Source organism: Poecilia latipinna, unplaced genomic scaffold, assembly GCF_001443285.1.
Source record: "Poecilia latipinna isolate Pla-1442-1.1 unplaced genomic scaffold, P_latipinna-1.0 Scaffold3890, whole genome shotgun sequence".
Lineage (NCBI taxonomy): Eukaryota > Metazoa > Chordata > Actinopteri > Cyprinodontiformes > Poeciliidae > Poecilia > Poecilia latipinna.
This window is the reverse complement of record NW_015116506.1, coordinates 11218-23635: the sequence shown is the minus strand read 5'-3', so window position 1 is coordinate 23635 and position 12418 is coordinate 11218. Positions and strand designations below refer to the sequence as shown.

Below are 12418 nucleotides of genomic sequence, written 5' to 3'. Positions count from 1 at the left end.
TGTTCACCGCAGATTGCTCACCCCTGCGAAACACAAGGAAAACAAAATAAATCGACTAATTAAACACAACGCCGCCGATCAATGATAAGCTTCAAAGTCTTCTAATCTACTCTGTGTGATCGCAGTGTGACATATGGTGTTTGTGAGCTTTTGAACGGTGCCAGTGAGGCCACTACGCAGCGGGGGATGTGGAGATGGGTATCATTCTGGGTGGCTGGGTTCTCGAGTTGATCCCCGGCGCAGTTGGTCCTGCAAGTCAATTAAATGACGTGGTGCCAGAGCAGAGCAGATCAGGAGTGCTTACAGGTCAAGGTGTTAATGAGACGACCTTTGACTCTTTGCTGTGGTTAGCAAAGGCCAGGTGGAGCGTTAAAAAGGGGGAAGGTGGCCAAGTAGAGATGTTCTCTGCACCTCGCAATCCAGGCCCTTTTCATCCGTGACCACCAGCTGCTCTGCCGCCTCCTGCAACACAGGTAAGAGAGCTTTCCCTCTGTTCCCTCAAGATTTTAGCTGTCAAGATTTATACTTATAATAACCAGGATGAACATAAAAGCGGAGCATGGACGGGATCTATAATTCAACCAATCTGCTGTGCCAAGGAGAATGGCGCGCTGCCAAAAGGAATAGAGGAGTGGCGGACCTGATAGAGTGCTCCGCCAATTTTCTAATGCCTGGCACAAGTACATTGTTAAAGACACTAAAATTGATTCATTTTACATCCAATAATCTGCAGCATACTACAAGATGTCCACAAAAGGTCTATATAGTTTCCAAATGACTGCTGGATACGGTTTTCACCTTGAAAAAGGAGCCGAACTTTAAACCTGTGAGAAAAATCAATCACACGTGGCATTTAACTGAGAACTTCAATTGCGTTTCTGTGGATTTTTTTTTTTTGACAAACCATTTCAACTAATGACCACTAAAACAGCCAGACGGCACCGAGGGTACCAACCTTGAGAAACAAATGAGACATGGAGAATTTTCACAATTGGTGATTTTTTTTTTTGGGGGGGGGGTTTTGTTAGATGTTAATAAAAGTGATCTAAGGGGCATGGAAAAGAAAGAAGAAGCAAGGAAGCAAAAAAAAAGAAAGGTAGAAAAAAGATTTAATTTTTCTGTGACTTTAATACAGTCTCTTTTTGGCAATTTAATTAATTTTTTCTTGATGAAACAAATTCCCAATTCAAAGACATTACATGGTTCTTATGCGTTTCCAGACTCAAATTTCTTGATTTTTTTTTATTTCATTTTTTGTATTTTTTTGTATCAATTCGACATCTCAACACATTTTTTTTGACATTTGACTTAAAAACTCTCAAAAATCTACACCATCAATATGACGGGTTATGGACATTCACAAAATTGAGATTTATTTATATATATATATATATATATATATATATATATTTTTTTTTTTTTTTTTTTTATTTTATTTTATTTATTTATTTATTTATTTATTTTTGCAGTTTCAATATCTTTAGATGAAGTTTCCACATCTGGAAAATATTTGTCTTGACCTCCAAATCTCAAGAGGACTTCTCTAATTCATAGTCCTCTTTAGATGACTGCCCACATTTTCCGGTTATCCAAACATTAAGTCACTCTTTAGCTAAAACATGTGCTCAGATTCACTGTGATGCTGGAAAATAAAACCACCCTCAATCTAAAAGTCTGGAGCCATTTAGAATCATTTATTTTCTCCTTTTTTATATATGGAAAGTGAACATTCTCCCCCCCAGGTGATTTATATTTATATTGTTCCCATTTACGACAATGCTCATAAAAAGCAGGTGTGCCTAAAATGCTGCTTTTTCTCTCTGAACTTTTGAAGATCTTCCATTAGCATGCACAATAAGATTTTTGACTAATTTGATGCAATAACTGTTCTCTAAGATCTCATTAAAACATTCCTTTGATATCAGATAACAAAAAGCTATGCTTACATTGTTTGCCTGCCTGCTTTGAAGTGTGGTATTTGCATTGGCATGCCATTCTGATCTTGTGTGCTATTATTGCTCTACTAGAAGCCTGGTTAACCTGCAAGAATGTGACAGACTGTTTGCAAAATATTTGTAAGTTTTACGAGAATAAAGTGTCTGGGGAAAAAAAAAATCTAATTAGGCTTTATCAACACTTTATTTTCTCTTCAGTCCATGAATTATAAGTGAATATGTGGATTCACTGGTGCACTGTTGAAACCTAACTTCTATTGTTTTATATGAATTATTTCCATTTTGTTCTCTGTCCAAGCGGTGCCCTCCTCCTATATGGCCAGGGTACCATGGACATTCTCCATGCTGTTCCTGCTTGTGCTCCACTCTCCAGGGGCCTCGTTGGCCCCAAACCAGCACCTGTGTGGCTCTCACCTGGTCGACGCCCTCTATTTCATTTGTGGGGAGCGAGGATTTTACAACAGTCCGAGCCGAGTCCACAAGCGGGACCTGGAGAATCTGCTTGGTACGGATGCATATGAGAGGTGGTTTGGTTGTAGTGAGGGTCGGTTATGTAATAGTACCAATGTCAAGATGACGGCATGTTGCTGTAAGTTTCTGGAGAATGTACTTCATTTAATCATTTAAACGATCATTTTAACTCCAAGAGCAGCTTTTGTATTTAACTTTACAATAGGCTTTCTATTTTAAGACGCAAAATGAAACACGAACAAAGATCAGCATTTTAAAAGAATGCAATTCTTGCATGCCAAGGTGTGGCATGCAAGGTCAGTACCTTCACCATGTTTGCACAGACAGAGGCTGTAATATTTAACCAGTTGTATTTGCAAAACAGCTGCTGTCTGGTTTAATGGACAGAAACTGTGAACGTTGGTTCATAGGTCTTTACTGCAGAAAGCAAATATGATTTAGGTCTGGGCTTAAACTAGGCCATTTCAAAGTAAAGATGCTTTGATCTACATCATCCAGTGTAGCTCTGGTTTGTTGAGGGGGTCAACACACCAGAGCTTGTCTTATGTAATCTTATGATGCGACATCTTTCTACGACAGGTAAGGGAACTTACCTGTTCACAGAATCTCACTTGAAAACTACCCCTCAACTCTGGGAAGTTTTCTTTGCTTTTTTAAAGTATTACTTCTGATTTGCAGAAAGTAAGTTTGTCTGCTTCCTTTCGTGGCGGGAGTTCGAAAATTAACAGCATGACTTTGCCTGACGACCCCCCCCTCCCCCCAGTCTGGCTTTGTTCACCCACACTGTTTGCACACTGTATTGAAAAGTTCAAACCTAATAGTAAGAAAGAGCCACATTTGATGGCTTTAGGAAAGTTGTTTCTTATTTTTGAAGGCGACACTGAACTGAATGCAACCATTGGTCCAGGCCATCATTAAGTCATTCTGCGGCTTATTTTATAAAGACATGCAATTGGTTTAGGATCGCTTTAAACTTCTGTTATGTGACAAATCCATTCATCACAAATCCTGTGAAATCCCAACATTCCTCATTAAGCTATTCCCTAAACACATTATTTAGATCTTCCACCTCAAACGTTCTGCTGATGCTTTGAAGCTAACATCAGGGTGCATCAGTTATGCTATGCTTCTGCTGGTGCGTCATCATTTTTATCCCCCCACCCCCCCACTCACTGTTGAGGCAGAAACTAACAAGGCTAAATGGATTGCTGCAATCAATATTTTTCTACATGTCGACTTTCCATGTGAGTCTTAACAGTAATGGTGTTTTCAGCTTTTTTTTTTTTTTTTATGGCTGGAGCGCAGTAGGATTTTAACGCGGAGGTATGGGAACTTTCTCTACTTCAAAGGGTTCCTGGCGAAAAGGGCCAGAGCGGAGGAGCGGCTGCGGAGGGTTCTGGCTGCCCGTGACGAGCCCAAGGTGAAGAGAGGCATCGTGGAGCAGTGCTGCCATAAGCCGTGCAGCATTCACCACCTGGAGGACTACTGCAACTGACCACTCCGCGGCCAGCACTACTCATAGCTTGTGAAGAGGTCCGGAAGTCAATTTCTGTCCCCGACACTCGCTGGCTGTCTTATCAAGTGAAGGAAATAAAGCTTCATGACCCATAACCCGAGGCTCCTCTCTGCAATGATGGAATTTGTGTTCTTTGTCAGCTGGTGTCGGTGAAAAGTGGGCTGCAGCCGGCGGCTGCGGTCCTGGAGTGCCCTCTACTGGCGGAGGAGCGACACGGCAAAGATGAAGCAAACAAAAACCCCTGAAGCGAATGAATCACAAATGCATTGGTGTGAAGGAATAAAAAGAAAAAAGAAAATCTTTATTTACAAAGTACGAATTTACATCCACCATATTTAAAGAAGACCCTTTAAACTACATATTTTAAAAAGATACATTTTATGTACATGTTTTGAGCTCAGTTATCCAATTCAGACACATCTTGTTTTTGTTCAACCACTTGAACAAAAACCTGTTGAAACTATGATTAAATTTTAAGTGCATTGCAGAGAAAAAACCAGTAACTTGTCTTTCCTTTTCGCTTTCCATTCTTCAACTCCCCTATTCTTTGTGGTTTCCTAAGACAAAACAAAAAACAATTAGGATCAGAAACCAGCAGTCACGGCAAACGAAAACCAAGCGAGTAGAGAAGCTCGGAGCTCACCTTCTCCAAGAGGATCATTTGTGTCAGTCTGAATGTTTTCCTTGTTGTTCTGGAAGGCCTTGCTGGGATCAAACCTGCGACGAGGAGCGCCGGGCAGCTTTGCTCTCAGCTGCTCCAAATCGCTCTTCTGGCGGCTCACAAGGGAGCGAAGCTTAGAAACTTCCTACAAAACAGCAGAGGACTGTAGGTGCCGCTCGATGTGTCAAAATACCATTGAAAAGTTGATTCCAATCATTTCAAATCAAAAAGAGGACCCTTTCAAAGCCACTCACTAAACAGAGTAATGCATTTTAAGTAGACATTACTTTTGATTTTTGTGATTTATGGATTCTAGCTAATAAACAGAGTTTCTCAGAAATTTATATAGACACACACAATTGGTGACAGGACGTTGTCACCAATAGGAGGGTAAGCCAGATATGGCAAGATTACAAAGTGCTGTATCCAAGAATATTAATGGAAAGTTGAGTGGAAGGAAAAGCTGACATCAGCATATGTGCAGGGACAAGGCGCATTAATTCTATGGGTCACAGCTGTTGAATTCACCAAATTAACAATTCCCGATTCAAAATTTGTGGTGCCGTCCAAACCGAAACTTGAGTGTACTGCAGACAACTCAGATATACAAAGTATCCTCTATTAAACAAATTTATAAATAAGGATAAATAAACAGATATGCCTTTGTGGACAAGAGTTTAAGCTCTGAATGTTTAATAATGCACCTCTATGCTCAAAAACAGACCAGAAGGAATAAAAAAAATGCCCTTTGTAGGAGAGACAGCGCCGCTCTAGCATTTTACCTGTTTCAGAGAGATATTTTCATCTTTGAGCTTCATCACATGTTTGATCTTCTGCTTCTGGTTCTGGTGCCCCAGGAGGCGAGCGTAAGCGTCGGCTAATTTGTTTAATTCTTCCTGGTTCGCTCCGTTCTCATTAAGCAGCGCATCTCGCTCCGCTGCAAATGCGTTAAGCTGCTCCTGTGGGAACGCGCCAACACAAGTATTATTTAGTTTGACAAATTAACATCTGCAGATACAAAAACTGACAAGGAGTAACCTCCGTGCCATGAAAACGGCGAGGGTTTTTTTTTTGTTGCATTCTTCCGGAACGGTTCTTTTTGCTATATGAAAAAAATAAAATAAAATAAAATAATAATAAAATCAGCTGACCTGGAAGGGCGTGACTTTGACGAACAGTTCCTCGTATTGTTTCCTCCAGCGCTCCATCTCGGAGTGCGGGGAGCTTCAAAGACAGGCGTGATTAGCTACAAAACTGCAGATTTAAGAGAAAGAAGACGAGCTCCACATCAGAGAGAAATATTCATTACCGCTCACCTTTTCTCCTGCGCTTCGGCTAATTGTCTTTGGAGTTCCTGTCGCTGCTCCTCCATTTCCCACTGCAGAGTGACCTTCTCCTGAGTCAGTGCCTCCAGCTGCTCCCTCAGAGCGCTGCCGTGCTGCTGCTGCTTGTCCAACTCGTGCGCCAGAGCCGCCGCTTTCTCCCGCGAGCGCTCTAATTGGGCCCGCAGGCCGGCGTTTTCTTGCTCCACGTCGTCCAGGCGAGCCTGAAACTGATCTCTGTCCCGCTCGGCGGCGCTCAGCCGATTCTCGAGCGCGTGGCTGGAGTCCTTTTTAAGTTCCACCTCCGACAGCAGACTCCTCCTTTCCTGGTCTAGCGTCTCCAGGTCAGCTTGTAGCTTAAGCACCTCCGACCTGAGCTGCTCGTGGTTGTTCTGCTCAACCTCAAACGCTACTTTTTCCTCCTGAAGGGCCACGTGGAGTTTTAATTTCGCTTCTCTTTCCTCTTGGAGTTGCTGAGATATTTCTTCTTTTTGCCAGCTAAGGTCTTCCAGCATCTTCTGGGACTTCTCCCTCTCAGAAAAACCCTGTCTCTGTTCCTCTAAAAGTCTCAGCGCGTCTTCCTTCTCGCTCATCTGCGCCTGTAGCTCCTTCTGAAGCAGGTCGAGTTGAGCTGCATGGCTCGCCTGCGCAGCCTTCACCTCCTCTTCTTTTTGAGCAAGGCAAGTTTGAACCTCATGCAGCGCCCTAAAAGATGAACAAATCAAGTTAGAACAAAACAGGGTTGGGAATAGTCGGTTTAGCAGAACCATAAGTTTAAACCAAGGTTTAGTTCGGCTGAGCTATTTGCGTCACATTTTAATAATTCCAGAAACTTTTTTCCCCTCCTAATCTAAACAAGTTTTTTTTCTTGCAATTTTAAGACATTCTTTTGGCATAACTGCATCTTTATTCTGTTAATATATATTCTCAAAATTACAAATTCTTGTAGTCTGGCCCCAAGACTGAGTCGTACAAATCACAGAAGGGATGCCTGAAATAAAAGCCACTTTTTGAAAGTATTTGTCTTTTCTAACTGAAAAAAAAATCTGAGATTTTATTTTTGCACAATGTTGCCAAGCCGTGGTTTTGAGTATACCTTAAACTCTCTTCCTTTGATTTTGCTTCAGCCTGCAGTCTCTCCTGTTGCTCGTCCGTCCACCCCCTCACTCTATTGATCTCTTCCTCTTTCTGTTCAACCATTTTGTCCATCGCCTCCTTCAGCTGGCAGGTCACTCTCCCCACCTCCGCTTCCAGTTCTCTCTGTCTTCCTTTAGCTTCCTTTAGAGCCTCTCTGGTGCTGAAAAGGAAGACAAGCCTTCTGTGAAGCCGGGATGCCGACAGAACTTAAAGTTTAAAGGCAACATAAATCAAAGTGACTTTAAAGCAAAGGAACGCCAGGAAATGCCGACACTCATGAGGAGCTCACCTTTCCAGCTCTGTGACAAAATCCTCAATCTTTTTCTGCGAGTTGTTATATGCCTCTTGGAGTTCACTCACTGCTGCAAGATGCATCGCTTTCATCGCTGCCACATCACTGCTCCTAGCAAAGGCAGAGGGGAATAGATCGTTAAAGAGTACATTTTAATCAAGCCAGAGTACAGGAAAAAGCCAAGAAAGTGTGAAACTAAATCACAACCAAAATTTTCAACAGCTTCAAAGAGGCAAAGCAGATAAAAACGCACTTTTATGATAAGACTTTTTAAGCCTCATGTCCCTAAAACAGAAATGAACGCCCACATATGGACTGCATGCTGTGTTGAACATCAAAACGGATTGATGTCTTGGCACAAAAAGTAAACACCCTAGAATGGATATATGGATGGATAGTGGCAAAACAGAAAAGGGAAGTTAAAACATTTTCTTGATAAGTTGCACTTTTTTCATATTTTGTTTGATCCTGCGACTTACTTTTGTCTCTCCACGCGACTAATGCTCTGGAAAATATGAAGATGATCAGCTGCAGTTAGAGGAAACAGCCTCAGGTACCCTTTGCTCAACCCTACTTTTGATTTTCAATCTTTTTATGTCTAACCTGTGCCACAGATTGTTGGCTTATATCGTAGCATCGTCTCTGGCTGTTGTTCACCCACCTTTCCAGAAGGGCTTCTGCTTCCCTCAGCTGATTCGCCAGCTCCTCTTTGTCCCGCTGCAGGCTCTGAAGGGCCTCCTGGCTCTTCTGGGCCACCTCCAGCCGTATCTGCTCCTGTTCCTCCATCACGGCCAGCTCCCCCAGCACCTCCTCCATTTCCTCTTTTAGCCGTCTCATTTGCTCTTCGGTCTCTTCCCTTTCCGTCTCCACGAGCACAGTCAGAGAGTCCACCAGCGCCTGCAGATGTCAACAGGAACAGACATTTACTACAGCTAGCAGTCATTCGGTGTATGGTCTATAGAAGAGGTTAATGTGTATATAACCTTTTCTTTGGCCAGCTCCTCTGCGAGTGCCGAGTGTTCTTGCTCAAGCTGGATCTGTCTCTTCCTTTCATCTCTTTTAGCTTGCTGCAAGACGATCAGCTCGTTCTTCAGCTGCTCCACTTTCCTGAACCCTTCCTCCTGAGCCTTACCTGAAACCAAATAAGATATTCCTCTCACACAAACTAAGAATCTTTACATAACCCAACGAGACATTGGGCACCAGGAGGAGATGAACGTACCTCTCTCTTCATCAGAGAGCAGACACTTCTGTTCAAGATGCGCTACCCTCTCGTCGAGTTCCCTCTCCGTCCTCCTGAGCACCTCCCTCAGCCGGGTAAGCTCGGCCTCTTGCTGACGGACGGTCGTCTGGGAGTCCTCAACTTCTTGGCGGGCCGACTTCATTTGCTTCTCCGTGTCAATGACTGACCTTTGTGCAGATTGGAGCTCCAGATTTTGGTACTCCAACATCTTTTCCACGTTCCACAAAGCATCCTTGGATGTCTGCAGCTCCTGCTGGAATTTGTTAACCTCCGCCTCTTTTTGCTTCAGCAAATCTTGCGTGGTTTGAAGCGCTTCTGTTCTCTGCTCCAGTTCCGTCTCTAGACGCCTGTGGGGGGGAAAAGTGCCATGAGGAGGCTTGTCAAGAGCAATAATATCCCAGGAATTACTGAGACAACGGTAATAGTATCATTTTAAATTTGCATTTAACACTGGAACTGTAAACCATTTTACATAACCAAAAGAAATAAAACGACAACAATTAAAATGGATTATGAAGTCTTCTTAACCAAAATGGCATTTCAGAAAACAACCATTCGTCTTAGGTAAAACAAGTAAAAGTGACAGGCAGTGGAAGCTGACTGCTTTATATTAGGTGTCAAATGTTTGCAGTGTTTCTCAAAAAGCTGGCTTTTCAATGACATTAAAGGGGAGCATCGCTTTAACTACTGTTGTCCAACTGGAAATTATTGCGCTTTTAATTTATCATGCGATTAAATGATTTATTCTGACAGGACTAGTAATGAGTGTGCTGTAGATATCTCACAATGTAGATTTTAAAAAAGATAGAAAATGAAAGGAATTCTTAATTACTTAAGTTTCTCTCCTTTGGAACCAACGACATCTTCTTGTGTCCTCTCTTGTATCTGCAAACGGAGGTCCTACAAACACAGCAACATCTTTATGCCTTTTACAACACAGGTGGGATAATGTCAGACTTCCTTTTGTAGCTATAGATCAAACCTGAATCTGCTCATTAGCTGCATCCAAGTACTCCTGGAGTACTCTGACCTCCTCTCTCAGCTCCTGTATCTCACCTGAAAAACAAAGTTAGTGTTTGCAGAGTTTGCACAGAAAACTCTTAACAAAACAGTGCATGCAGCGTATGTTATCTTCGCACCTAAAGCGTTATGCATCTTAAACAGCCTTGCTTTGTTGACATTTTTTTTTTCCTCCAGATGGAGGGACGCTTACCATTTAACCTCTCATTTTCATTCTCAAGCTCCACATTCCGGCTCTTTGTCACTTCATGCAGATCCTCTATTTAAAAAGAAAAAAAAAAGAAAGAAAAGAAAAAGTTTAACCGAAAAATGTTGGAAATTTCAACGCTTAGGGATGTGCAAAGAACCTGAATGTTAGCCTTCCTAACCGAAAAGATTGCTAATGCAAGACGCTCAAGCTAAGTTAAGTTGTAAACTCCATAATCATATTATTCACACCATATGTCTCTCAGACATGTGACGAAATTCCTAATATGAATAATTAATATATGCTCAAAGCAGGAAAGCTAGAAAAAAAAAATAAATGCATTTTTATACATTCTCATAATACTGTACTGAAAAGGAAAATAAGAGGCAAAAATGTTCATCAGCACATCAAAGCTTTGCAAAAACCAGATATCAGAAAGTGGCTTCTGATTGGTGCATCTGTCTCCATGGTAATAGATTTTACCCAGATCTTTATTCCTGTCCTGTAGAGTAGAGACTGTAGCCCTGGCAGCTTGGAAGTCAGTTTCCAACACCTTCAGCTGGCCTTCAGTGTTAACTTGTAGAAGACTCAACTCCTGGATGAAACCAAAATTTAAAAAAATGTATCAGTGCACCTATATATGCAGTCAAAAAAAAAAAAAAAAAACATTCAGCAACTTTTACAGCCATTAAAACCAGTATAGAACGTAGCAATACTTGATTTTTAACATCCAGGTTGTTCCTAACTTCCATCAGCTCCATCGTGAGGGAATTTATTCTCTTTTTAGTAGTATCAGAAGAAACCTAAATAAAGATGAGATGACGTCTTTAATGCAGCAGCGTTTAAAAATTTCTCACAACTTGAGGAGTTACATGGTTAGAGGCAAAAACCGCACCTTGTTTTTCAGGAACTCGTTGACTTTCTTGAGCTCGGCTCGTTGCCTTTCCAGCGTGATGACGCTGGCAGAGAGCCCCGTCTTCTCTCTAACCGCAGCAAGCAGCTTGGCCTCAGACTTCTTCAGGTCATCTTCCAGGGCCAGCAAACGGCGGTCCTGTTCTCCTCGCTGCTGAACCAAGGAGCGGATCTGCAAAAGGATTTGTCACAAAGTTTTGATTTGGACACAGTACTGATGGTTTGCTAGAGGCCAAAACAAAAAAAAAAAGACAAACCACTGGAACACTTTTACATTCATTTAGAAATGTTTAGTCCATAAAGTGTACCTCTTTTTCCAACAGTTTCAGCTGCTTCTTCTCAAATGTCATGCCATTCCCCTCTCTCTTGCCACTTGATCCTGTAGTCTGTGTAGCAAATAAGAAAAGAGCACGAAATTATATCCTAAAGACAGTAAAAATCCCTATCAGTTTCAGTGGAAGAAATTCGAGTAATTAAACTTACAAGTCCATCGACTGACAAAGTCCTGCGGACAGGAGAGATGAAGGCGCTTCTGGAAGGCGATGGAGGCAGTAGATCAGCTCCAGCAGCTGGACACAAATGAAGAAAATAAGTGTCACAAAATAACCTTTCAGCTTCAGATACACTACCTACGGGCACAGTGTGTGCACGAGATCAACATACCTGCCTTGGTGGCTCTAAATCTGTCAGATTTGTTAAAGGAGGCAGCTCCTTTCACATCCCCCGACTTGATATCATAGGACCCCGGTGGAGGGGCGCACCCTTCAAACAACATTACAGTTAGCTGCTGTAAGCCTCGAGTCGGAGTTTCGTTTTAATCCAAATAATTAACTTAACAAGACAGCGCGCACACCCAGGGCATTTTAATGTTTGACTAACCGTTAGCTACGCATTTCAGCTAAGCTACTTAGCATTAAACAACCTAAGTGGATAATTCCCCCACAAGCCGCTGCTAGCACTTAAAGTGTGTTCTTTTTTTTTACTTACCTATGTGCTCGTTGAATCTCTTCAAAGGGGCTCTTGAAAAGGACATTTTTTTATTCCACTTTGTGTTAATGCTTAGAAAATTCAAACAGCTCTCGAAAAACGCTGCAGAGCAGCTCGGACAGCGACAAAATAAACAGCAGACGCTACAGTTCCGCCGCTGAATTTTCAAACCGACGTCGGACGTAAGCCTCCGCCTGCGTGTCCAATAGGAATTAAACTACTGGATGACGCACGTTCGTCAACAGCCAATCGGTCTCAAATCTCGGAAGAAAAAACTGGCTCAATGAGCAGAGTATTTAGCTCAAAACAAACTGGCATTTTAAACATATATTTAATTTATTACGGTAATAGAAAACATTATAGATTCACCGAGTGTTTTTAGTACATCTGTCTTTTTAGAACTTTATTTGAGATCAGCTTCACTATGACATAAAAATATATCATAGTAATATAAATAAGTCAAAATACAATATTCTAACACAGCAGTTGACTTTTCTACTAGAAAGTGGTGCAAGAATTTTCAGCTGAAAGCAAACTTGCACAATTAAAAATGTTCTAATTTGTTCCTTTTTACTTTATCTACACAGTGTTAAAAAGCCAGAATGTTCAGCTGCTAAATAAAATTGTTGATATATGTCCTTTATTTTTTTAACCACAAATTAAATTTGTCTCAACATTTTCCAACGCAAAGACAAATGTCAGTGTCACATTTTCT

At 41.7% G+C, this 12418-nt stretch overlaps 2 protein-coding genes across 3 annotated transcripts; one reads left to right on the top strand and one right to left on the bottom strand.

The window, feature by feature from the left end:
- The first annotated feature begins 403 nt into the window (after positions 1 to 403).
- Positions 404 to 4037, top strand: LOC106941837 (insulin-like). Its single transcript, XM_015024965.1, has 3 exons — positions 404 to 473; positions 2254 to 2460; positions 3776 to 4037. Exons 2-3 carry the CDS (start codon positions 2271 to 2273, stop codon positions 3919 to 3921), a joined length of 336 nt encoding a protein of 111 aa, XP_014880451.1. The 5' UTR covers positions 404 to 473; positions 2254 to 2270; the 3' UTR covers positions 3922 to 4037.
- A 173-nt stretch (positions 4038 to 4210) lies between these two features.
- On the bottom strand, positions 4211 to 11888 carry hmmr (hyaluronan-mediated motility receptor (RHAMM)). 2 transcript variants are annotated; one of them, XM_015024963.1, is made up of 20 exons: positions 11704 to 11888; positions 11380 to 11478; positions 11200 to 11285; positions 11025 to 11102; positions 10700 to 10888; positions 10521 to 10607; positions 10288 to 10399; positions 9811 to 9876; positions 9580 to 9653; positions 9430 to 9497; positions 8577 to 8944; positions 8338 to 8486; positions 8016 to 8251; positions 7352 to 7465; positions 7022 to 7222; positions 5920 to 6630; positions 5755 to 5827; positions 5386 to 5562; positions 4586 to 4748; positions 4211 to 4499 (listed from the first exon to the last, which is right to left on the bottom strand). In XM_015024963.1, exons 1-20 carry the CDS (start codon positions 11747 to 11749, stop codon positions 4483 to 4485), a joined length of 3114 nt encoding a protein of 1037 aa, XP_014880449.1. In that variant the 5' UTR covers positions 11750 to 11888; the 3' UTR covers positions 4211 to 4482. The 2 variants fall into 2 exon arrangements, with proteins under 2 accessions (XP_014880449.1, XP_014880450.1); XM_015024964.1 differs by having other exon boundaries at positions 7352 to 7459.
- Between the last annotated feature and the right edge of the window lie 530 nt (positions 11889 to 12418).

Bases quoted from the DNA above. Each gene is read 5' to 3' on its own strand.
- LOC106941837 (XM_015024965.1), top strand. From the start codon at position 2,271: ATGGCCAGGGTACCATGGACATTCTCCATGCTGTTCCTGCTTGTGCTC. The intron at 2,461-3,775 runs GTACGGATGCAT...TCTACTTCAAAG, and splicing joins GGACCTGGAGAATCTGCTTG to GGTTCCTGGCGAAAAGGGCC.
- hmmr (XM_015024963.1), bottom strand. From the start codon at position 11,749: ATGTCCTTTTCAAGAGCCCCTTTGAAGAGATTCAACGAGCACATAG. The intron at 10,608-10,699 runs GTGCGGTTTTTG...ATCTTTATTTAG, and splicing joins ACGAGTTCCTGAAAAACAAG to GTTTCTTCTGATACTACTAA. The intron at 6,631-7,021 runs GTATACTCAAAA...TTCATCTTTTAG, and splicing joins TCAAAGGAAGAGAGTTTAAG to GGCGCTGCATGAGGTTCAAA.